At 32.2% G+C, this 27,938-nt stretch overlaps 1 protein-coding gene across 1 annotated transcript in view; it reads left to right on the top strand.

Moving 5' to 3' along the window:
* The window catches only part of LOC145330117 (semaphorin 5c-like), a 79,815-nt gene that overhangs the window by 17,658 nt on the left and 34,219 nt on the right, over positions 1–27,938 (top strand). The window contains exons 6-13 of the mRNA XM_080174706.1: positions 350–426; positions 1,006–1,071; positions 1,917–2,053; positions 11,855–12,028; positions 13,523–13,586; positions 13,705–14,254; positions 21,883–22,025; positions 27,337–27,402. Of these exons, the coding sequence (XP_080030832.1) occupies positions 350–426; positions 1,006–1,071; positions 1,917–2,053; positions 11,855–12,028; positions 13,523–13,586; positions 13,705–14,254; positions 21,883–22,025; positions 27,337–27,402 (1,277 nt within the window). The remainder of the gene's footprint in view (positions 1–349; positions 427–1,005; positions 1,072–1,916; positions 2,054–11,854; positions 12,029–13,522; positions 13,587–13,704; positions 14,255–21,882; positions 22,026–27,336; positions 27,403–27,938) is intronic.

The following is a 27,938-nucleotide window of genomic DNA, read 5'->3' as shown; positions in this document are numbered from 1 at the left end:
TATGTTTATCTTAATTACGGGGTAGTTCTGTTTATCATAATAGGGGTACATTAAACGTCCCCAGAGACAACAAAATAAAATACAGAAGCAAAGCTACCTTACAAGTATAAGACTGCCTCAAAAAGTTATAAAAACGAAATGTCATTTGATAGCTTTTAAACAAAGGGTAATTATGTTTATCATAAATAGGGGTACATTAAACGTCTCTGGAGACAACAAAATAAAATACAGAAGCAAAGCTGCCTTACAAGTATTTGTTTGTCTATCTGTTTTCCCTCGTGTCAAAAAGGAAAAGAGATAGCATCGTTATATTAGAATATTTTAAATTTAATTTTTATTTAAATTTCAGGTCCTTTTAAATACCAGGATCGACCAGATTCAACATGGACTGCGGTAAAGGAATCCTCCAACCATTACCAATGCCAGGTATAATAAAAATAATAAAGTAACAGGATCTCTGTCTGTCTGTACCAAATAATTTCGCTAACCGCTGAACCATATGGTTCTCCTTTACATGGTAGCTTCTCAAAGATCCTGGAAAGGTTGATAACTCTTTTGGGGGAGGGTACCACCACGTTAGTGGTCATACAGTCAGACACCCTGTTTCTTTAACAATTTTCAAGCCATTAATCTAATTTTTCTGAAATATTTCTCCCTCCCCCAACTACTAAATCGCCCTATGGGTCCAAAAGTTAAAATATGTCAATATGCACCTTCAATATTTCGTTGGGCTATTTAATCTTTAAATACCCCTTAAATATATTTATAGTGCAAGGAGGTAGTGGATATTGGGCTGTTTATTACAAAAGTCCCCAAAGTTTTATAATAGTGTTTTCCAATTTTTTGGTTAAAAAACTTTGGGGACTTAAACCACTAATTTTAATCTATAGAAGGGGATTTTTTTGTATCAGTATAAAACACCAACAAAAAATTAAATACAAAAAGCACAGTAACACAGTAAGTTAAATTTTGTCAATAAATCACTCATTAAGACATTTATTTCAGGACAAACCAGATAACGATGGACTCTTGATTGCCAGAAAGTATCAGCTGATGGACACAAGTGTACAGGTATTGTCATACAATCATATTAGTTATAGTGTGGCTTCTAAACCGATTATTATCCGCTGGATTAGAACCGGTTGTAAGTCATACTAAAAAATTCATGTATAGCATTGTATATACATATATAATAATTTTCCACGAATATTAAAATAAAAAAAAAACCATAAAATGAATACCATTTTTGTTAGTCCAGAGACCTGTATGGGGAAGGTGTGGGCATCGGATTTTAAATCACACTGATGCCCAAAGTAATAAAGTTCAACCCTGAGCTGGATCTTTAAATCATTTCAGTGGTGAGCCAGATCGGGGTGAGCCGAATTTCAGCCAATCACAGCGCGGCATTTCATAAAATGCTGTGCTCTCATTGGTGGAAAGTTGGCTCACCCCGATCTGGCTCACCACAAAAATGATTCAAAGATCCAGCTCTGTTCTCTCATTTGTTAGCGTACATAATTTCGGGATTTTATTAAATCTTGATTGGCTTGAAAAAAATAGGAGTGTCTTAACTATTCCAATAATTTTTAACATCAGAATGGGTACTTTTGTTTGGTTTAATTGGGGGTGTTCATCAATATATTGTCAATTGTCATATCCCTAGAGATACGAACTGCAACGTTCCATTTTCAGAACAGATCTACAAACAATAAACAGATAATTGCCTCCACCCCTTTTACAATGACCTTTTTCGTCTGCAGGCAAATAGTTTTCTGCTACTTGGCTGTGTTAATATCCCCAACAGCATTGATTGATTTTTAAAGACCCAATTGAGAGTCGGCACAAGTTTATTGGGTTTGGGAAATACAATTATTTAACCCCTTCCCCGCTCTAGTGTTTTACTCTAATATTTTTAGGGCACCACATCTGGTCCAGTATACCTGGAGAACCTAAACAGGTTCAAGTACATAGCTGTGGACGCAGTACCGACCAAACACCAGGACACACCGGCCATCCACGTCATATTCATCGCCACCGACAACTCGACAATCAGGTAGGAGGATATTTTTTTTTTGTAGAGACAGTGGTGACAATGAGCTATTTATTACACTGGTCCCCAAAGTTTTATAATTACGTTTTCTTATTCGCTGGATTACCATTTTTGGGGACTTACGTGAATTTTGATGGTTGATTAATTTAAATTGAGTTTTCAAACGTTACAATCACTAATTTTAATCTACAAAAGGTTTAATTTTGTTTAATTTCTTACTGCGCCACATATGTAAATGATTTTCCTTGTTTAGAAATATCTTTCTAACGTGCAAAAAAGATTCCATTAGCCTTATCAGTTTAATTGCAAACTTGAATTAATTTCGCAATTATAAAAAAAATTCTACATACAGACTTAAATTATATTTATTATTATTTTTGGGATTTTCATCGCCAAAACGTCATAGATCTATCGACAATAATTATTAAAAAGTACAGTTTATATTATGTTTTAAATTCTATTTGAACTCTCGTTGGTTTGTTATTTCTGCACTAGTGGTAAGGGAATATTGACTGTAAATTATATTGGTACAAAACTTTTATCAGCTCGATTTTCTAAACAATAATCTTAATCCATGGGAAGGGTGGTTTTGTTTATCGTAATTTGTGATGTACATCAGTTTATCGTCCATTGTCTTATCCCTTAAGATCCCTGTGTTTTTTGTATAATTTTTGATTGGCTATGGTTTTTGCTGTGACACAATGATTGCATTAAATATTATTCCATTTGAAAAGAGACATTCCTGCACTTAAAAAACAATATGTTTAATAGATTAAAGTTTTTGAACAATTTATAGAAAAACGTCAGGGATCTTAAGGGATAAGACAATGGTTAAAAATTGGTGTACATCCCCAATATTGATATACAGAATTTAATCCCTCTGTAGATTACAATTAGTGAATGAAACGTTTGGACACTCGACTGAATTAAGCAACCAATCAAATTTTTAAACTAACGAATAAGAAAACGTTATTATAAAACTTTGAGGACTAGTGTAATAAAATAAACAGCTTACTGTCCTCTCCGTCCATGACAATTTTTAGTAAAACGTAGATTTTTTGTGTCAGATATATTATGCGCCTGAGATACTAAGTAGAGCTAAAAAAAACCCTGATATTTACATTGACATCTTATCCAACACTTGACACAATAATGCGTTAAATTGAAAAACGACTAGTACATAATTTAATAATTTAATAGTAGGACTTTCCCTTTAGTCATTAGGTTCTTGATAATTGACCAATGTAGAATTAGCATAGAATAAGGGATAGGAAAATGGACAATAAATGAAACTATCACCAAATTCTTGTATTAAGTGTTACTATAACCAATGTTTTTCTGTTACACCAATGCGTTTTTTAACGCATCTATTTTACTATTGATATGTTGCATAAGATTATTTAAGACAACAGGCTTTCATCGGCTGAAACTGATTTTGTTCTCCATTTATTAAAATTATTACAAAGGGTATGGAATGGTTTTGGGCTATTTTATTTTCTAATTTAAGTTTAGGGATGGTTTTAGGCTAAGTATTTATAATTTTTTTTTTGCTAATTTTGAGATATTTTTGCATTATTGTAAGATTACGGAAAATTGAAGCAATTTGTATTAATGGGGGATTTTTTAAATTCACGGTTAGAGGGCATTCAAACAGGGAGGAAGGGGACATTGGGCTGTTTATTACACTAGTCCCCAAAGTTTTATAATAATGTTTACTTTTATTTGTTGGCTTAACAGCAATTGAGGCTTTCATTGAAATTTGATTGATTTATCGAATAAGTTGAGTGTCCAAACGTTTCAATCACTAATTGTAATCTTCAGAAGGGGTAATTTTAAGTTTCATCATTGGTGATGTACATAGATTAAGATATAAAATGAAAATTTTTAAATTTTAAAAGTCTTTTACTGTGGTTTGTTTAATATAGAATGACAACTTTTTAAGGCTTATTTTGGGCAGAAAAAGGACTTCTGTAATTAAGTCCTAATATCATGTTGTGGCCTTTTATGGTTTATTTTTATGTTTTTATAGCGCTAATTAACTCACAATCGAATCCTTAACATCTAATTAAAAACTTGTTTAAAATTTTTGTTAAAATTCAGACAAAATGCAACTTTATGGAGCGTAGCGTCTTATTACCACAGTAAGTTTCATAAACTTTTGTTATTTCTGTATAACAATTTATTGTAATTTTTTTTTTATTAATAACAGGAACAATTTGGACACTGGACTGTAAATTGCACTTGTACCCAAAGTTTTGTAAAAGTGCTCTTTTATTCGTTGGCCCAAAAACTTTGGGTACTTTTTATCTAAATTCTATTGGTTGTTTCAAACTAGAATTTTGTCCACATCTTTAGGAAGTCCACTTCATTAAGTGAACATCCGCTTGTTATTGCTGCGCTGCTTGCCTACTGTATATTGTTCTTGTTGAATTTATCTGAAGAACACTTGACATTTTGCTGGGTTACTTAGTAAGAAATGGTTTTAATTAAGAAGTCACTCCCACACCCTGGGTTAACAAAACTGTATTTAGTAGCGAAGCTACTCTTTAATTTCGTAGAAATGTTCGGTAGTTTTTCCCAGGGAGGTAGAGGACATTGGGTTGTTATTACACTAGTCTCCAAAGTTTTATAATAACGTTTTCTTATTTGTTGTTTGCTTAACTACTTTTATTTAATTTTGATTTGTTGGTTCATTAAGTTTAGTGTCCAAACGTTTTAACCATTAATTGTAATCTACAGAAGTAGCATTTTTGTTTATCATGAACATCAATTTATTGTCCATTGTCTTATCCCTTTAGTTAAAACTAATATCTGGATTTAAATTAAACAAAATGAAAAATAACAACAAACAAATTCAGAAGCAAAACATAAATTTGCCAAGCCAACCCTTTATGTTCAATTTATGCGGGCGAGAGAATAAATCTACGAGAGAAATAATTATTCTTTGAAAAAATTGTACCTTGATTATAATTATGACCTATTCTTCTAAGGAATCTTCTCCTTTTTTGTTTGTTTATTAATGGATTTTAAAGTACAGAAATACATAACATATATCTTATAATTAAAATAGTCAATTTTAAATTAAATGGTCTATTAATTAACTATAATTGCCAAAAATCATAATTTGAAAATCAAAATTATAAGATTTTGTAAGAGGGGTAAAATTGTCAATTTAGGTTGCTAACATTGAACTCGCTTATTGGTCACTTCGTTTATCCTGTCGAAGGGGGGGGGGGATGAGTGGATGAAGGGTATAGTTAGTTTAGCCAGCTACGAGTTTCACATTATTAGAAAACACGAGAATCTGTTTTAAGATCCAAGTAATGATAAATCCATTAATGTTATCTAATATGAAAAATTATTTTATTTGTTTTATTGAATTATCTTCCCTATCATAGAAAAGAGAGAAAAAGTCGGACATAAAAACTTTTAAGTTAATTAAATATCGATTCTTTCTTTGTGTTAAATAAAGCTAATTTTTACTAACTTTTTTTCAAACTTTTTGTTAATTTTTTATTGCATTTGTATGAACAGTTTAAAATTTTAATTAAAAGTAATTCGATTTTAATGTAATATATTATAACTTCAAAAGTGCTTTTAATATATAACTACAGTGATCTAAAGTGATACGACAATGGCAGATAAATTTATGTACATTCCCATGATGTTAAATTAGATGAAACTGTAGGTGAAACGTTCGGACATTCAACTTAATGAAACAATCAATTAAAATTTAAGTCCCCAAAGTTGTAAAGCCAACGAAGTTATTATAAAACTTTGGGGACTAGTATATTTAAAGGCCGAATTCCCCTCCCACCATGATAAATAAAGACCAAAGAATATAAAGAAAAAAAAATTAAGTTTGTCATTATGACAGCTATATATATCTGTCATTATGACAAGTTATGACAGACAGAATGACTATAAGTCTTGTCTTATCTCAGCTTCCCACGCTTCATGGAGTCAGGGAGGGAGGGGACATTGGACACTAACCCCCGAAGTTTAATAATATCCGTTTTCTTATTCGTTGGCTTAACAACTTTGGGGACTATCATTGAACCTTGATCGGTTAGTTTATTAAGTTCAGTGTCCAGACGTTTCAACCACTAATTGTAATCTACATAAAGGGTAATTTTGTGTGTCATCAATTTATCGGCCATCGACTTATCCATTTAGATCCCTGGCATTGAGTAGACGCATACAAAATAGTGTAATATATATATAGAAAAGATGCGCTTATAAAGTAGCTAAAATGTCAACCTAAAAACCTAAATAGATATTTATGAAAAGTTGTCGTCAATTTAATATGCTAACATGAAACTTATTTATTGGTCAGTTAGTTCATCCAGTAGGAGGGGAGGGGATGGGTTAAATGTGATGGTAGGGATTAATGTTTGTCTTTGGATCCATGTGAGTTTCACTTTATTGGAGAACATGAAAATTTGGTGTAAGATCCATTTATATATGCTTCCTATAAAAAGATACTAAAAACATCACTTGAAATTTTCATATATCAGAAATTCTGATGTCATGTAGATGCTTAAAAATCATAAATTTACATGTAAGCTTTGCTGTTTTGACTGCACACCCAAAGATAGTTAATGTGCAGAATTATTTGCAAAAACGGTCGTAGGTTCAATTCTTAAAATCACAAGAATTTTTAAGGTTTGGTCTTCAAAAAGTTTCCACCTTAAAAGTGTATCATTTATTTCTCACACGTTTTAAAGACTAATTCTTAAAAATCTTTTATTGAGCATCTTTTAAAGTAATGGACCCATGGTTCTATTACCACTTGTAGAAAAGATATTTTGTTAAAACAAGGCCTAAGGCTTGCTTGGTACTAAAATATGGTTACTTCAAAATTGCCTCTTTTCTCATTTGCGCATTTTCGTTTAATTAAAAAAAGTCAATATTGTTTTATCTCTAATAATAAGACGCATTTTTTTGTTTTACCTAAAAATAACACAAAAAAACGTGAAATTTTATTATTTTTTATATTTATTTTGGCGGATTTTTCATATTAAAAATTGCCGGCTCTGAGTGCCCAAAAGCAAATTGAGATTTAATTGAGTATTTGAAAATATGGTATAATCTCTTAATTTGCAAGTGGAGGTTTCCCCTTTCCCCTTCCTTAAATTGTTAAAAAATAAAGGGATAAAAAATTTGGACGCTAGTTTGGAACCAACCAATCAGAATTCAATAAAAATGACAAAAGTTTATGAGACAACGAATAATATAACGAGATTAATTTTTTTTGTAATATTTCCCCACTCAAGGAGCTTATTTGAGGCTCACTTCAGATTTAAAGGGACAAACCCTTAAAATTTGTGCAAAGCTATTTTGCACAGCGACGACGCTTAGCGCCAAATTTAGGTCAACGGGAGAGTGTGTAATTTCACACAGGGAGGGGGGGAGGGACATTGGGCTGTTTATAACACTAGTCCCCAAAGTTTTATAATGTTTTATTACCAAAGAAGATAAAGTATAGAATAGAATCCAGGTAGAAGATTCTGCCTGGCTAGCCTGAATCTAAATTGGGACATTTGAAAGACCAAAACGGCTACAAGGCTGTTAGTAAATCACATGAGTTAAGTAATTATTCTGAAAAAATATTCAAAATAAATTCCTTTTGCATTTATTTACTAAAAGCCTTGTAGCCAAGCCTCGATCTTTCTCTTCCTTATTCACAATGGATTAAAATCGAATTTTATGTGCAAAGCCTTAAAAATCTTAATTAAAGTAAGCAACTTACTTTTCAAAAATGTACCAAAATTATTGGTCTCAGCATTTATATAATAGGTTTCGCTCCTATGCTGTTTTCAAACAGCTGATTATACATACTAGCAACTACATCCTTACATGAACTTGAGGTAGGGGAGGGGGGGGGGAGGGATTGTACCCATTTAGTTGACCCTTAAAAATTATAAAAGTGGTCACTTATACTTATCAAAACAAGGTGTACATTAAAAGTAACTTTTCATCTTTGTCTAAAACGACCAAGCATTAAATGCTGTAACTATCCCCAAATGAGGTGTGTTTTACAGCGATGGAATTCATTCTATGACATCAATATTTTTAAGGGTTAAAGAGTACCTACTGTCCACTGTTAATGATAGCAATTTATTCATAGATAAATCATACAAAACACAATATGAAATTAAATTTCAAAGGCTTAAAACAAATATTTAACGGTATCTATTAAACTTTGATACAAATTAAACTTTTTTAATTTTGTCCAACTAGTCATTGTGATTTGTTCTTCAGCAATATTGTCTTTACTGCGCAAGTCAAAGATTCCTTCAAATTTCCCAGAAATATTTAGGGTTTTCACTTCTATTCCTCCTTATTCTATGTTTATTACTCGTCAGATTAATAACCTTGGGGACTTAAAATTTGAATTTTGAGTGGTTGGTTTATTGAGTTGAGTGTCCAGTCCAAACATTATTACTACTAAATTTAATCTACATCATTGGGTATGTACTTCAATTTATCGGCGCTTGTCTTATCCCTTTAGATCCCTGAATTTTAGAGGCATTAATCTGACTAAATTATTATTATGAGCTTCATAATTTCTCCATGATTTATATACATTAACGTTCTTAATGTCCTTCTATTAAAGACACTAGCGGATTTGCCCCTAGCATCTAGCCCTAGAGGCCCTAAATACAAAAGTGTAGGGAGGTTTCTAAAAAATATTATAAAATCATCCTTACTAAAATCTCAAATATTAGCCTTAAACCATCCTATGTAAAGCTATCCAAAAATTTAAAAAACAATCGGTTAAGTAGATATTGAAATCTTAAGCTTCAAACAAAAACCCTTAATATTTGATATATCAAGATAGGATGCTTGTCTGTTTGTCTGTCGATAAATAACATTCTCTTTGCATCTATAGTAGGTTTTAGGCTTTTTTTATATATGAACATAATTAAATGATATCCTTTAATATCAAGTACTAAGTTTTTATTATCTTAAGTTTCACTCAAGACCCAGAGTGGTGTTAGGCTATTTTATTTTAAGATTTAGGTCTTGGGATGGTTTTAGGCTATTTGTATTAGTAAGTTATAAATTTCTAACGCCTGACAAAGTAGCAGTAAAAACTCATTAAAATTCATCAATGTATCATAAGTGAAAGTTTCAATAAAAAAAAACTATTATTCGATGTTCAGGGATTTGTAGGATTTGACTTGGAACATTTTCTTACAATTTCAATCTAAAAAAGGAGTGATTTTGTTCATCATCATTTGGGATGTATGTCAATTCATGGTTCATTGTCTTATCCTTCAAAGTACCTGCTGAATACTTGATTTGTGATTTTGTCACGGATAAGACAATGGACGATAAATTAATGTGCATCCTCAATAATGAAGATCTAAATTATTGGATGAAAAGTTTGGACACTATTCAATTTAAGTACTCAAAAGTTTTTGATCCAACGAATATGATAACCTGGTTAACCAGTATAATTTCCAGTCCATTGTCCCCTCCCTCCCTAGATTTGGTGCACAATGGCGCTGTCTCCCTGCGGTTATCAATAGGTGATCAATAAAGTTAGAAACTGCGGAGGAATTCTAAATCTTTTCAAATTAAAATGCCATTAAAAGATTACACAAGGATGGTTGTGTTAATGTGTAGTGCAGCACCCTAAGAGACTATGGCTAATCAATCAATCAAAGCATCAATAAGAAAATAATATATTTTTTTAGAACAGTAAATTTTAAAAAATGTGTTAGTGAGACTACAAATAAGAACGATTATCGACTTGCAAACTTGCGAAGTTTTTACTTTAGGGAAAAGGCGTTAGTTGATATATTAATATCCCCCTAATTATGATAAATCAAATAAAAGTGGCCAAAGTTTTTAGGCCAACTAGTACCAGGTTAATTTACTGTCCAATGTCCCCTTGCTCCCTGTCTAACCAGCACATGCCTTTTAGAGTAGCTTCGCTTATAAAATTGTGTCTTGATGCTCAGGGAGGGAGGGACATTGGGCTGTTATTTACACTGGTCCTCAAAGTTTTGTAATAACGTTTTCTTAACTTTGGGGACTTATAATAAATTTTGATTAGATGGTATATTAAAGTTTCAACCATTAATTGTAATCCACAGAACGGGTAATTTTGTGTATCATCAATGCAGGGGATGTGCATCAATTTATCGGCCATTGTCTTATCCCTTTAGATCCCTGCTTGGATGCTATAGATCAACATCCATCACTTGATTATTATATTGACCCTACCTAGCTTAGTATCAAGAGGTCGCATAAGCAATTTTCTTATTAGAAAGCTTTATTATTTATTAGCGTTTTTATATATTTAGCGTCTGTCCTGTCTGTCTGCAATTGAGTTACCATTCTTAAATTATGTTTAAAATCCCAGAAATTGGCTACTAAGTACCCAATCAGCTTCGCCCCTAACCTTTACAGACTTTGTATATCTTCAACCTCAAGAAAATAGCTTAAACCATTCCAAGTAGAAAAAAATTAACTTTTCATATCGGTTAGGTAAGTTGAAAATGATTACAGATAACAAAAACGTACAACTCTTTTTTTTGGCTCAAGTCATATTTTAAGTTTTCTCCTAATAGATGTATCATAACTTGAATCTTACACCAGATTTTTATGTTCTCTAATAAAGTGTAATACGCAGCGGGCTAAAATAACGATTCATCCCATCCACTCCATTTGCCCCATCCCCTACCCTCCTACTAGATGAACTAACTAACCAATACGGGAGTTCCATGCTAGCATTCTAAATTGATTACAATATTTCCCCTGTCATAATATCCACGTATATTCTATATCCATTTTACTCCTATATCTATAGGTATGCATTTGATATTAGATGCAAAAAAATTAAGATTTCATTTCTTACAGTTTAAATAAACGGGGATAAGTTTCTTGGAAAATAGGTTAGATTAGTCTTAAAAGAATGTAAACGGGTATGTTTGTGTTTTATTTTCTTAATATAATATTTTACTTGAACTTACAAATTTTTTTTTGGTTGGGGGGGAATTTTGTTAAGGTTATTTCTTTTGATAGGGTGGTGGTATCCTCCCCCAAAAAGTCATAAACCTTCCCAGGACCTATATGAGAATCTACACTGTAAAGGAGACCCATATAGCGGTTATCAAGATCCTTTAGTACACACAAACATACAGACATCCTGTTACTTTTACATAAGGATTACTTATTCATATCTTTGAGAAACAGTTTAAACTTGGCGCACGCATTTCTTCCTGAAAATTTCACCTAAATTTTTTAAGACTCTGGGCACGCGCGTAAGATTTGATTTAATTAACTTATAAAAAAAGAAAGGTGCACAGCATTATTCAGATTTGGGATTTAACTGTTTTTAAGATTAATGCACATTTCCAATGATGATAAACAAAATTACCCCATGTGTCGATTGAAGTTTGGGTTGACACTGCTCTTTTGTACCAACCAATCAAGATAGAATAAAAGACTCAAAGTTTTTAAGATAATAAATGAGAAAATAAAAATAAAAATATAAATAGAATAGCCTAAAACCATCTCCAAACCTATTTAAAGCTTTCAGATAAAAAAACTATACTACTTTATTGATTTACTAGCGGTCATTGTATTATAAGGCGTATGGAAAGGCAGAAAATAGTTAAAACCATATCAAGTCCTTAATATAATTTTAGAATAGCTTCAAACCACCCGGGAATCTATATTAGGCTTCCTTTTAATGGAGAACTCAATTGGTTCAGCAGTTGTTGAAATAATAATCTTACAGACCAAAAACCTTACAACTTCATAAAAATAACCTGATTTATATTTTAGGAAACTGTCTTTCAACCCCCGGAGCGGAGAAACCTGCCTGGTTGAGGTGCTGCAGCCCTTCCCTACCGGCTCCAGGACAAACATGAGACAGATGAAACTGCTGGACAAGACTGGGTCACTCTACATCAGCACAGAGGAGGCTGTACTTAGGATTCCGGTCCAGAGATGTCACAGGTAAAGGTTTAATGAGGGTCATCTCAAAAAAGGCTTATCAATCTCTGTAAACACCCATCAAACACCTCAAAAACACCTTAAATATTATGGTACCTGGATCCCCCTGTTGGGGACCTTTTTCGTCTGCTAGCAAATTTTTTTCTGCTCTTATGTAGCGATCTGGTTGTGATGATATTCCCGACGCTATTCGTTGATTTTCAAAGACCCAATTGAAAGTCGACACAGGTTTCTTTGCAATGGGAGATACAGTTATTTAACCCCTTCCCCCTCTAATGTTTTACTCAAAAAACACTAATATAGTCTTAAACATTCTGCATATTAAGTTTTTTGCAATGTATAATATTTAAAGACAAATGTCTGGCCCAAATCTATTTCTCTTTTTGAGATAATAACCTTTTTTTAATTTAGAAACATAATGTTTCATTTTTATTGTAAAACAACAAGTTTAAAGTGCAAATTATGTTTAAATAAAAAAAAAATTATGTTTGTTGCTTCTCAAAGAGCACATAATCCCCTCCCCCACATTTTCAAATAGATTGAAAATACGGAATTTTTCTCCTATGCCTAACCCCAGCCCTGAAGGGGCCCGTTAATATTGAATTTAAAAAGCATCTTTACCCGATATATAAAAACTATATTTTATGTTCTAACGTAGTAAAAAATAGTTTTATGATAGTCCTTATCTTAATTTTAGATAAAATTATTTGTTTAAATGCAAGAAAAAGTTAAGTATTGTGCGTCGCTGAAGCTGTAAGTAGCACAGCTACGCTATAATCACGATTTTACTGTACGTCATCAGAAGAATATCAATCCATAATTGGACCAATATGAAGAAAGTGTACCCAATTTTGTACGAAAGGGTAGTTATTTTTTAAAATTTCTTTCCTATAACTAGGTATAGAAATAGATTATTGGGGCTTATTGCCCATCTAGGATAATAAGTCTATTATAAATAAAATATTGTTATTGTTGTGCTACTTATGGAATTTTTTATGCTTGCTATACTATTGTTTGTTTTTCTGATAATAATGACAGTTTAAACTTCAAGATTTTTATTTACATTTTATATAAGATAAAAAATGTACGATTTCGTTCATTAGTGGCGCATCTTTTAAATCCCTTTTTTCGCTTTTTCTTTCTTACCCCTTTTCTCTCTTTCTTTCTTTCTTTGTCCCTCTTTTTGGGGTCTATTCTTGAACTTTGATTGGTTGGTTCATTAAGTTGAATGTCCAAACGTTTCATCCACTAATTGTAATCTGCAGTAGGGTTAGTTTTGTGTATAATTATTGGGGATGTACATAAATTTATCAGCCTTCGTCATGTCCCCATAGATCCCCGCACAAAATACTTTTAAATCATCCACTCACTGCTAAAACAACCCGTTATGTATTATTTTAAAGAGTAGCTTTGCTTTCCAAAAAAATAACTATATAGCAACAGATTATCTAGGTATGATTCTTAAAATAAAACTGAAAAATATTTTTATTTGTTTAGATTCAAAACTAAGAAGGAATGTTTGAACGCCATGGACCCTTATTGTGGGTGGAATAGGAACAAGGTATTTTTTTTTACTGGCTTTAAGCCATTTTATTTACAAATATCTTTCCAAATTCATATGATTCTTTAACCTAAATATTTTTTGAAATGCCATAATGATAGAAAATTTTAAATTCTAGGATGAGTGTACGCCAGCCCCTAACCACAACCCTCGCGCCGGCTACTGGCAGCAGAACGTCATCAGCTGTCCGGTCACGACCGACCCCGTGGACGGAGGCTGGTCCGAGTGGTCCAACTGGGACCAGTGCGCCTACTCCAACCCCGACAAGCGCGTCGAGTCGGGTGGTGATTACTGCATGTGTCGGCGGCGCGGTTGTGACAATCCTGCGCCGGCAAACGGCGGAGCCGGCTGTGAAGGCGCCGGGCTGGTGGTGACCAACTGCACCCAGCATGGACAGTGGACGGCGTGGAGCGAGTGGTCGGGCTGTAGTCAGTCATGCGGCGTCGGGCTCAAGACACGGCAAAGGCATTGTGGTAACCCAGAGCCTGCGTTCGGCGGACGGGTGTGCGTCGGCCGGGATAGGGAGGAGAGCTACTGCGATGACTTGCCGCCGTGCCCTGGACAAAGAGCCAGCAGTCTTCTGTTGACGGATGACGGAGAAAGTGAACTGTCCTCCACCTGGTCTCAGTGGTCAGATTGGACGGCTTGCAGCGCCAGATGTGGTTCAGGTACGTACTTACTTGTCTGCTATAGTTGAAGAATAGCTCCCCTGCTAATGTCCAATACATGAAAACTTTGATATTGTACCATAGTTACCCCTTATCGTCCTTGTTCAATCGCATTTTGAGCTTTTTATCATGCGCTTAACATATCTGGAACTTTTCAACAGTTGCATATTAAACCAGAGTCATATGGATAGGTTAATAGTTATTAATCGCTTTCCGCAGATATTAAAAAGAAAAATTATAAAATTAGAATTAGTTTTGTAGGTCCCAAGGGACCAAAAACTCGGGCTAACAAAACTGGTTTTAATATTATGAATTTTAGTTTAGTATTAGTAAAAATTTGTCTGAAATACGATGCTATATTCATCTTTCCAAGAAAAGTGTTGTTTTTTTTAATTAGTCGAAGGGGGATATTTTATTTCTCTTTTGCCTCTCCCTTTTTCCTAAAATGAACTTCTCGTTAGAAAAATAAACTAAAATATTCTAAATGCAGTTTAAATCTCTTCTTAACCTATTTTGTAATTTAATAAATCATATTTAAATTAGTTTATTTATAAAACAAGGATGATAGCTTCCATTACTAGACAGATAAAGCAGACAATCTTACACACAAAGTTTATTAAGAATCAGTATCAGACTTCCATTACATAGAGAAATATTCACAAAAAATTGTTTTAATAATATCTTAAACTTGATGATTCATGTAAAAATTCGGAATAATGGACCAACAAAGTAAGTAGATTCCCTTTTGCCCTGAGTAATCTTCACAAAAAATCAGATGCCTATCTTGCATAGAACCAAGATAAAGCATGATTTTTCATATAAAGTTTTTGACAAATATGAGGCAAAATATAGAGTAGCCTCGCTTTTAAAAAAGAACACAATTTAGACTTAAACCTAAATCCTATTTATAGATATGATTCGTCTTTTCAAATTTAAATTAATATTTTCATCAATTTAACAAATGTAATAAAATTCATAAGGAAAAGAACATTAAAATCTATTAAAATTTGCAAAATTTGTCTGTATGTTGTAAGTTAGGCAGCGCAGCTGCTACAAAATAATTCTAGGTATCTTCCCAATGATAATAAACAAAAGTTCCCCCTCTTTCTAAAAGTTTATTATTAGGTTTTATCACTTGTAGTTTGGACCAGCAAATCAAGGTCCCCAAAATTTTTAAACCAACAAATGAGTGAACGTATTTATTAAAATTTGTAGGTACCATTATAATTAACAGTCAAATGTCCACTCCTTCCCTGAATTTCAAACTTAAACAAAATACATTCTTCCCTCAATGAAACATGTCATCCTAGTTTGTAATAATTGTAAGTGAAGATTATAAATGTTCTGCTATTGTGGAATGATTAGGAGCATGTCAGAACATGTTTGAACATTCCAGCAAAAAAAAATTCATGCTTTATCTCAAAGTACTTAAAAAGCACATTACTCCTCCCACTTAATTTTAAAATAATTTGAGTTAGGGTTGTTGTTTTCTCTATGCTAACCTTGTAGGTTCCCTACTTTCCCCAACCCTTTGGAGCTACCTACCAATTATGATCTATTCTAACCTAGCCTAAGGACCTCCCCCCCCCGCTTATTTTCAATTTAGTTAAGATAAAAAGAGTGGGTTTCTGTGTTAATCTAGTGAAACTGCCTTTTCTTCTATATATTTTATTGTTTTACATTTTTCACCAATTTCCAAATTTTTATCATGCTTTTCCGATATTAGTATTGCCCTAAGGACCTCTAAAGTAATTGTCTCCAAAAAGTCTGTTTATCTGTGTGTAAGTTTTGCATATGATTTTTGTTGGCACATGAAAACTTTGCTATTGTATTACTCTTTTATTTTTATTGGTTCATACGTGGAAACACCATGTTAGATCTATATCAAAAATCAAGCAAATCAGGAATGTAAAAGGATAAGACAATGGCCTATAAATTGATATACATCCACAATGATGATACACAAAATTACCGCTTCTGTAGATCACCTACAATTGGTGGTTGAAACGTTTGGACACTCAGCTTGATAAACCAAACAATTTAAAATTAAAATATTAAAAGTCCCCAAAGTTGTTGAGCCAACTAATAAGAAAACTTTGATATATAATTTTGGGGACTAGTGTAATAAATGCCCATTGTCCTCTCCCTCCCTGCTAGCAAATACTTGTTCAAAAACTGTTTCCATATTGATGATTTTGATAAAGACGATTTCATCCAAAATTATATCTTAATTTTCTTAATCTTAACAATACTATTGCTTGCATCTTCCTCAATATATTTGATTGAGTTATGGTATACTAGCAGCTGCGTCCCTATCATCTAGGGGCTCTGTATTTAAAGGGATAAGAACGGGGTAGATAATAGCCTAAAACCACCAAAATGCCCTTATCTAGAAATGACAAGCCTAAAACTATCCCAGGACAAAGCTACCCTTTAAGGGAAAACTCAATCGGATCAGTAGTTATCGAAATCTTAAGCTACATAATAGCATTTAAAAAAGGTATAATGTTAATTTGCTAAAAAACTTTATTTTGATTTTGAGCTGTTTATGAAGTTACTTTGTTGGGTAGGATGAAGTTCCAAGTATGACTTGATACCAATTTATTTTCGACATTTTTTATATCTGTTTGTCTGTCTACATATGTATATTGTGTTAATATTAACATTATTATTTTAAATACTTAAACATAGACCATGAGGATACTCAAAATTAACCCTTCTGTAGAGGAGTTGAAGCGTTTGGACACTCAACTTAGTGAACCAACCAATAAACGTCCCCAAAGTTGTATAAAAACGCTAGTCATATAAAAGCTATGCTTCTTACATTATGCATAAAACAAAAGAAACCCATAAACAAATGTTATTAAATCAAATAAAAACATGCATTTTGAAATTCCAAGAAAACCTAATCTTTATATTTGAAAACCCATTCAAAATTCCAAAATTGGGGGATTTTTGTTGCCAGGAATACAGTAATAAGACAATCAAAGATAAATTGATCTTTCGACAAATAGGAAGATAATAATGGGAATGACAGGGAACTTAAGGGATAAGACAATGGACGACAAATTGATGTATATCCTCAAAAATATCATCCTCGCTTTAAAAGTTTTAAAATTGATAGTTCAAACAAACCAATCAATTTTTAATAGCAGTACCCAAAGTTTTTAAACCAACGAATGAGATAAATGTTAATGAAAATTTGGGTAAAGGTACAATTTATAGTTAAATGTCCAATGATTGAAACTTATTTTCTCGTATTCATTCAAATCCAGTTTTTTTAGCCCCGAGATGCCTTCTCTGTATCCGCGGAAAGCTGTTTATAATACGATGATAGAAATAACTATTCCTTTCTCTATCTTTATTTCCCTGGATTTTTGTGCCAAATCTTAAAATGCAAATATGAATTTTCTGTTACATGGCTTTTTGTGGCAAAATTACAAGCATTTTTTTAGCCTTGGGGGTAGGTTTACAATTTTTTGCTGCGATCCCAAAACTATTGAAAATAATATCTTTATTTAAAATTTGATTTTAATAAAGAGTTATTTTTCTGTTGATTTGTAGATTAACTCGCATAAAATCAAATCTTTTAAATAAAAAAATAGGACGAATTTGTTCTCTTGTAGCGAAGCATTTGTCTTAAAGAATCTTTTTGTGTGACATATAAAACGCCTAACGGACAAATTATCAGGAATTGTAGAGTGTCATCGCTGCTCGTAAGAAATAGCCATTCAGATTCCATGGAGAAATTTAGGCCTTCAATTTAAATTTGTTCAGCACAATTCAAAATCAGTGGTTAAAATTCAGGGATGCGGGATGCCCACCCTTCCCTCCCCCCCAAAAAAAAGTCTGATAAGGAGGGAGGGAACATTGAACTGTTAATTGTACTAGAATCCAACGTTTTCTCATTTGTTGGCTTGAAAACTTTGGGTACTTAAATTAAATCCAGATTGGATGGTACAAACTAGAAGTGTCCAAGCTTTAATGGATGTAGATCTATTTATCTTCTATTGTCATTTCCCTAAAGGTCCCTAGATAACTTTTTGATGGAAATTCAGGGGGGGTGTGAGTTGTTTCATCTCCATTTGTCCTCTCCCTCCCTGTACCCAGTGGTAAAAATCATAAACTTCATTTCTCTGTGCATTTTTATGGATGGTCAGATTTATCAGGGAGGGAGGGGACATTGGGCTGTTTATTACATTAGTCCTCAAAGTTTTATAACAACGCTTTCTTTTTTGATGGCTTAACAACTTTGGAGACTTATATTGAATTTTGTATCCAAATGTTTAAACCACTATTTGTAATCTACAGAAAGGATAATTTTGTTATATCATCATTGTGGATGTACATAAAGTCATACGTTCTAATCTAAACTATATAGTGGCAAGGCTATGCTGCAAATTGTTTGGTTGGTCTATCGGTAATGCGTTTGTCGATCATGGTGCTTATAAAGAGAAAGGGATTAAAGTTTTCTATAAGATGATACAATAAGCAAATTTACTTTTAGGAGTTTCATAATTTTAATTGTTCTTTAAAATGTTATTTTTTGTTTTCCATAAGAGTTAATCGTCTTGTAAAAGATTTCTTATTTCAAACAAACGAGCACCGTATTAAACAGCCTATAAAATTTTAGCATACTTATTGGCAAAAACCTTAAACCACTTTTAGTTTTACTGTCGCATTAAACAAATAACTACCTTACAGATTAGATTAGAATTTATTTTTAAACACTTTATGAGATAACCGAATACATAACATTTGATATGAAGCTGCATTTTAAAAGTATTAAGCTTTTATTAGCTCGCTACTTGTTTACGGCTGCCGAGCCTTCATTTTAAAGCTTTAATAAGAAATGTTATCTGATATTGAATATACGTGGGTATTATGACACGAGAAAAATTTAGGTTGCTATTTCCCCTGCACTGTCGTTCATTGTTCAGATAGTTTATTCAGTAGGAGGGGCGGGGATGGGGTAAAAGGGGGTGATTGTTTTAGCCCGCTTCAAGTTTCACCTTATTAGGGAACATGAAAATCTGGTGTAAGATCAGAGTAATAATAAATCAATTGAAATGTTTTATTTTTTATTGACCTACCCTTGTACGTATGTGCTTAGATAGCAGAGAACCCATTTGTTTTCGCCTTTTAATTGAGGACAAAAAAAACTCAGGGAACTAAAGGGATAAGACAATGGCCGTGAAATTAATGTACATCCCCAATGATAAAAAATGGCCTTTCTGTAAATTACAAGTTACAACTAGTGGATGAAACATTTTGACTGTAGAACCAACTTATCAAAATTCAATTGAAGGTTCTCAAAGTTATCAAGCAAGCGAATAAGAAAACGTTATTATAAAACTTTGGGGACTATTGTAATAAACAGCCCACTGTCCCCTCCCTTCCTGAAAAAAGCTAGTGAGATATAAATCTTTGATATGATAAAGGAGTTGGCTATTAATTCTTTAGTGCTCATTAAAATTTTATGTCAACTTTCTCTTATTAGCTGTTAATACCCAAGGATCTAAAGGGATAAGACAAATTGATGTACTTCACCAATAATGATACACAAAATTACCCTTATTGTAAATTACAATTAGTAAATGAAACGTATGGGCACTTAACTTAATAATATAACCAATCAAAATTCAACAAAAGTCACAAAAGCCAACAAATAAGAAATAAAAAACGCCCCAATGTCCCCGGCCTTCCTCCTTAGTTTATCATTTTTTATATATTTACAGCCCAACCTAAGTTTTTACCTAAAAATTATGAAATTTTGAATTAATTCAACCATAAAAATGAATGCATAGTAAACAAAAACTTATTTTAAATGCATTATTAAAAAGCTTTCATCTACACATCCGTTATTATGTTTCCAAAATAAATTAAAACTTTAAAAAAATGCATTTGCAAAAAATCTTCGAATTTAAATAAAAGAAAATCTACAAGCGAAAAAGAAATCTTTATGCTGGCATTGAAAAGTTAAAGATTGGTTTAGATGCTTGCTTGAGTTTTTCCATGCTTATAGTTGGTGCGTGTCTTGAATGCAAAAAAAATGTAGGATCCCATTTTTACTGTTGGAACCGCTAAGCCTAAAACTTTCATCTAATAAAAGAAAAAGCGTGTATAGTCCCTTTCGTGATAACGCCTCTCAAGGGGCGTTTCGTCGTATTTTACAATGGCTTTTGATAGGTTAGGTTAGATTATATTAGGTTAGATGATTGCCCCGCAGGGTTAGAGCTCCCCGCAAGGGCTTGAAATAGGAGAAAAGCTACTGTGAAAAAACGACGAAACGCTCCTTAATAGGCGTTGCCACGAAAGGGACTATACCCGAAAAAATTTTAGTTTTTTATGTATTTATACTTATTTTATTAGGTATAATTGTTCTTAATTTGTTTAAAAATCAATTAAGACTTTAAAACTTTTTTTGGTTGGGGGGGGGGGGGAGGGGAAGGGGGGTTAATTTGATTCATCTGCGGATTTTTTTTGCATAAACTTATTGTCTACAGTTTCACGTGAAGAATTGTATTCGAGTTTTTAGAAATTTACAATACTTGCAAATATCATTTTAATAATAGTGACCACGAATTTGGTTCTTTTGAATTTAATCAAATGGGACTCAAATTAATTATTAAAAATAGTGGAATTCTAGATTGTTTTAATTTACATTAAAAGTCGCAAAAGATGTTTAGCCAACAATTGAGAAAACGTTATTATAAAACTTTGGTGACTAGTGTAATCAACAAAAAATCCCAATATCCCCACCCTCCTTGCCATACTATATTCATAATTTAGACCATTTTTCTATATAAAAGCCTATTTTGAATCCTGTTTTAAAAACACAACAAAAACTATTCTGTGGTTAAAATTATGAGTATGTTCGAAACATAATGTGATATGCTAGCCTTGAGTTTTTCAAAATTTATGCACCCATTGTTTCAATTTTTGTAGATTTTTCTATATTTTTTAAAATTGTGGCTGTATCCTTAGCCTCTAGGATTTTTTCTCCCCTTAATAGATTTTCACTTAATTCTTTTGGTTTATGAGGTTTTAATGCTAAACTTCGAAAGTTCCAAAGTTCTACAGACCTTCTCTGACGACTAACCGACAAACAACTTGTAATATAGTATGTTAGGTGTGAATATTGATTTTAAAACAATAAAATATTTCCGTTCGACTTGGGAGATTTGCCACATATTACAAAAACAAACTTGCCATATTTGAATAAACAATCGTTATGTATGTTTTCATGTTATTACTAAAAACGCCAATAAAAAAAAGTTTTGGTCTTTTGGAAAGGGGAGGGGGGTAATTTTTTCAATAGGATATAAAAACACCCCAAACTCAAATAGACCGCGCTGAAATTTTACCCAGTTGTAATTTCCATTGCTTTATCAAACAAGAAATACTTTTTTCTTTATATTTTAATTTAACGGCTATGAATCATTCTTTTTCCAATAGATAAACACAACATTTCATCTTATTCGTTGGCTCTAAAACGTAGGGTGTATTCAAACTTTTTAACCAATGGTTTTAATCTAGAAGGGTCAATTTGTGGACGTAGATCAATTTATCATCCAATGTCTTATCCCTAATGATTATTAGATATTTTATAGTTGATTTTTTTTCAGGTTTCAAGTCTCGCGGCCGAAAATGCTACGGGCTGCGGTGCAGCGGCTGCGACAGAGAGTGGGCGGAGTGTGAAAACTCTGCTTGTTCAGACTATATGGACGTCACAGATTGGACACCTTGGATCAATACCACGGTTGTAGAGGTACGCATTTTCATGTGATTTATGCAATGTTTGGGTTTGCGCAAAATTGTGTCTTGACAAAGCACACTTTTAAAAGCAAAGCACTTCTATAATTAGTGTCGGTACGTTCCTTTTCGTTAATTTAAACAGGTTAGAATTGTCATATCAATTTCAAACTTGGCATGATGATTACTGTAGTAGTTAGGTACGATTTAGCAAGCTTAGCAACTCTATAATCATTAACAGAATGTCAGTACGTCCATTTTAAAACATATTGATTTTTTGCTTTCTTATATGATTATGTAATAATTCTATTCATTTAGTTTTTGGAAATCTGATTCCTAGGAAATATTTATGATCCCTATTGGGGTTAATAGTTACCATTCACCAAAAAATCGTTAATATTTAGTATTTACCATTCATCAAATATCTGTCTAAAAAGTTTATAAAGTTTCCATAAAAGTGCAGAGGTTTTCAATATATTTGAGAACAGACAAATATATAAAACATACTGATTTTTATGTTCCAATGCAAAAATAATCTTATCTCGTATTAACGCTTTTTTGCAAACATCAAGTAAGCATCAAAAAGGCTTATCTTTGAATTTTAAATATATATATTTTTTTTGTGTATTTTAATATTGAAAGGGTTAGTTACAATTAATTTCCCACGTATTTATATATTTTTTCAGTATGGCTTCGAAACTGATTAATATCCGCTGGATTAAAACCGGTTCTCAGCCTTGTTGAAAAATCATGTTTAGCATTGTATTACTGTCATGTTTCCACGAACATTAAACAAGAATTATAAAATAATACCAGTTTTGTAATCTCGGGCCTTCAGTCCCTCGGGAATAACAAAACTGGGTTAATCTTACAAATTTTTCTTTTAATATCCGCGGAAAGCTGTCTATAAAACGATGCGATAAATAACTATTACTAAACTTTTTTATGTGTACAAATAAAATTTTCACATGTCATTTTACATCATTTAACAAACATTAACAAAAAGGGATAGTTACACAAGATATACTTTACTATTTTAGCCACTTAGCATAGGTAACATCTAAATTGTTTACCATTTAAGTTTTAGAAAGGGATAGTTGCATAAAGTGCATTTAACAAGTTTGATTGCAAGCATAAGTTATAAGAATACCATCTAACATGTATAATTTGACGAGTCTTGATATTTTTCAAACTACCTGGTAGAAATTGGAATGCTTTCAAATATATTTCTTATAGATGTAGTTAATACTATTGAACAGAAAAAAATATGCAGTTCACTAAATTAAAGTTTAAATGTACTTCGTGCAACTATCCCGTTGCCTTTTTTTTAAATGTAATATAGAATCCTTAGGTTTGTTTTACAGAGGGGCATTACTATTTATCCCAGGATAAAAACATACCCTGGACTGATACTAAGCTTTCCTTAAAACAGCAGTAAAATAGGCACAGCCGTGTACGAGATCTTTAAACAAACAATAATTTTCTTTATATTTTATACAGCATCATCTATATAAAAAAAGAAAGTAAAATTATTGAAATAATTAAGCCCCTAGCTTCAAGGGAATTTACCTAACAATTTTTTTTTTTCTTTTTAAATATTAGTATAATATACACAAATGTAAGTTTTCAACACAAAGGTTCAATTTTCAATTTAAAAAGAAAAGTTGAAGTGAAATTTGAGAACACATTACATATATGCACTTAAACGCCTTTTATGTAAGGCATTGATGTATTTTTTCTTTAATTTTCTTTAATTCTTTGAGTTGAGAGTTCAAACTTTAAACCACTAATTATAATCTAAAGATGTGTGTCATCATTGGGGATGTACATCATAAAATCTTATGGTTCAGGCGACTTCTCTTTTTCTAACTTATTATATCGTTAAAATGGTCTCGGCCTTGTCTGGAGGTTAATTTAAATTGTTTGTAACAAGCTATTCATAACTATTCTTGTCAACATTGTACTTGTAACCAACAACAGAAACCTCTATCTACATCAGTAGCGCAGCAATAACAAGTTTAATTTGTTAATTTTTGTTTAATGCAACAAAATTTATGAACTTATAAACGATAATTAGGGAACAAAACTGATATTTTGACCAGGGATCAAAAGGGATTAGCCAATAGCCAATAAATTGATGTACATCCCAAATGATAATACACAAAATTTATCATCTAAAATTGGTGGTTAAAACGTTTGACCACTCAACTCATAAACCAACTAATCAAAATTCAGTGAAAGTCTCCGAAGTTGTTAAGCAAACGTTATTATAAAACATTGGGGACTAGTGGCCCAATGTCTCCTCCCTCTTGCATTTTGACAGACAAACTAACAGACTCAAGTTGAAGAGTAGCTTTGTTGCAAAAAGAAATGGAATTATGAACAAACCCATTTGGAATATTAAGTAGGGATACTTAAGCTTTTTGCCTTAGCCAAATAATAGACAAAAAAGTCTTAGTCAAGAAAAAAGACTATTAAAGATCATTTATTCATTAATAACAATGCCTTTTGAACAAAAAAAGTCAAATGCAGGAATATTTTTCGCAGAATAGTGTCTATAATACGATAAAAGTTTATTTTATGTATGGCTCAAAACCGACTTTAGCAGGGAGGGAGGGGACATTGGGCTGTTTATTACACTAGTTCCCAAAGTTTCTCAATCGTTGGCAACACGACTTAGGGAACTGTTAATGAAGTTTGATTGGTTGGTTCACGTTGAGTGTCCAAAATTTATAACCATTAATTGTAATCTACAGATAGGGTAATATTGTGTATCATCATTGGGGGTTATTGAATAGTAATCAGATCCATACTGGAAATAATATCATATTTATTGCTGTAATGCAGTCTACTGTTCTATTCCACCTTGTACTAATCTAAGTTAACTCTAATGGTGTAGTATAATAATTCGTTCCCCTCATATCTCATACAAACAATTCACCTTTTAAACGCAACTTTTGTTTGCTTTTTCTATGGCCCATTTCTCAAATATTAGGGATATTTTGTCTAAAGAAAAATTATTTTTCCACCAAAATTGAAAATATGGTTTTAGTACTTTAGATAATAGGGGTATATTCCTTTCGTGATAACGCCTCTTAAGGGGCTTTTCGTCGTATTTTCACATTAGCTTTTGTCTTTTGATAGGTTATTTTAGGTTCGGTTAGGTTAAGTTGGGTTAGGTGATTGCCTTGCAGGGTTAGGCAATTGGCCCAGCAGGGGCTAGAAATAGAGAAAAAGCTACTGTGAAAGTACGACAAAACGCCTCTTAAGAGGCGTTGTAACGAAAGGGACTATACCTGAAAATTCTTATCATACCAAATTATTTTTTTACATTTGCGTAGTAACAACCGTATAGACTGGCGGATTTTTTTCTTCTTCAAATGCTCATCTCTGGCATTGTTAACATTTGTCACAGGACGTTTACACGCATACACACACACACATGCACACTTACATTTTTGTGTGTATATGGTTAATTTATAGGCGAAACTTAATTTCGTTTGGCTTTAAATAGTCATAACTTGTTTAAAATAGCTCTATGACCTTCATTATTCATTGGATGAATATATTTTGACTGTTTTTTTCTTTAGTAGATTGAGGTCTCATGTAGTAATGATTAATATTTGATACTGTGCTATTAATATCGGTCAAAACTATTTTTAATTGCATTGAAAAAGCATATCATAAAGATACTTCAATATAGAGTTTTCCTTTTCTAGACGTTGTCATCCTTGTTTAATTCCAAAGCTATTACGTATAACTGCACAAAACCTGAAAAACAGGGAGGGGACATGGGTCTGTTTATTACACTAGTCCCCAAAGTTTTATAATAACGTTTTGTTATTCTTTGGCTTAACCTTTGGCGACTTTAATTTAATTTGATGGTGCATTACGATAAGTGTCCAAACGTTTCAATTGTAATCTATAGTAGGGGTTGATCATCATTGGGGATGTTCAATTTATTGGCAGTTGTCTTATCCCTTTAGATCCTTGCCTGAGACCCGTAACTTTCGCTTTTTATATATAGTTTGCATATTATTCATGCAATTTGGCAGGTTGCGCTGCATTTTGGCAGCCGCATTTACCTAGACCGTACTACTAACCCCAATTATATAGTTGTTCATGCATTTATGCAAAAACAAGGATGACAACATCCATAAAAGCGAAGCTCTAAAACGCTCATACATACAAACATTAAGTCTTGTTGAGTAACAGAACTGAACATGCAAAATATAAATATTTATATACGTTTTGAAAAGATTTGTTGCAAAACTTCTTAAATACAGAATTCTGTTTAAGGACATACTGACTTTTTTAGGACTTGATTATAGAGATGCTTTGCTTATAATATTGTACCTTATTGTAATAGGACCGACCCTAATTATAGCAAAGCTTCTCTTTTAAAAAGTACAACCATACTATATTGACGGTTTCCCTAAAAAAATCCAAGTCTATCAGAGACACAATATCTTCCCTCTGCCTTATTTTGAAATAAATAAAAAAAAATTTTTGGGAGGGGGATTTTTACTTAAAGAGAGTTCAGCATAGTAGAAAAATTAAATTACTTTTATTGATTACTTAAACATAATAAGAAATCTAAAATCATTAATGACGTACCTACCTAATAAAATATAAAGAAATTAATTGTAAATTAGTAATATATTGACATTTAATTATTATCCTTATGTAAAATATAAAGTAATTAAAAGATAAACAAATTAATTATGACCTAATTAATTTAGCGTTTTATTCATATTTTAAAAACAAGGATGACAACATCAATAAAAGCGAAGCTCTAAAACGGAAGGACAAACGAAGATTAACAATTGTAATGTAACATAGAATACAATCAGCTGTGCGCGAAGCTTACCAATCTAAGATTGGCCAAAGGATTCTCACTTCCAGTCTCCGTGTGCATCTGAGTCCTAACTTCAGATAATCATGGCTACAACAACAACAACAACAAGATTAACACTTCATTAGAGTGTCAGAAAAGAAATTTATAAGCCGAAACAAAATTTTTGTACATGTTGCAAAACTGCTTAAATAGTGATACTGTTTAAGGACATACTTATATTTTTAGGACTTGGTTATAGAGATGCTTCGCTTATTACATTGTACTTTGTTGTAATAGGAATCCGTATTCCAAAAAAACAGTTGAATCAAATTATTAGATCACTTAAATAATTGTTGTCAAAAAGGTTTAAAAACCTGTTTTAAATGGATGTAATATTGGAAGTTTTAAAAGGCTAAATAGTTAAAATTAGAAAAAATTCCAAGTTCTTAGGGCTTTTAGTAAAGTCGTTTAATTTATATTTATATTTTAGGAATCTGGAGGATGGTATGAGAAGAGATTTACTTTCACCTACAGAACTCCTGTGGCTATTAGTAAGGTAAGATTTATGATATTTTATTTTTAATAAACAAGGATGATTAAGTTCTCATTAATGGCTGGACCGACACGGTTCTCCTTTACGCTAAAGCCTCTCAAAGGTCCTGGGTAGGTTTATAGCTATTTTGAGGAAGGTGCCACTACCCTCCGAAAAGAAATCAACCCTTGAAAATATTATGAAATCTATGTAATTTTTTATCATTACCTAAAACAACCAAGCTCTATCTTCGATGGATCTTGAATTCGCTTTAAAGTTTTTCCTTTTAAAACTAAAGTTGCTAATAAGGGGGGAGGGTCTACCTTTGAGATAGTTTTAGGCTATTTTCGTTCAAATTAAACAGTAAAAAATATTTCTAGTTAATACATATATTTTTATGAAAATATATTTTATTCTAATAAGACTGAGTACAGTTTTAGCATTGATTTTTGTCATCTAATTTTAGTTTGACTATGCCTTTTTTTTGCTTATAATGTTCTAAATAAAAACTGATAGGCATAAAATTATTTCAAATCATTCCTTCATTCAGTAAGTTTCAC

This window comes from Acartia tonsa, chromosome 10 (assembly GCF_053477335.1).
Source record: "Acartia tonsa isolate MP-2025a chromosome 10, ASM5347733v1, whole genome shotgun sequence".
NCBI lineage: Eukaryota > Metazoa > Arthropoda > Copepoda > Calanoida > Acartiidae > Acartia > Acartia tonsa.
This window is presented reverse-complemented; position numbering and strand designations above follow the sequence as displayed.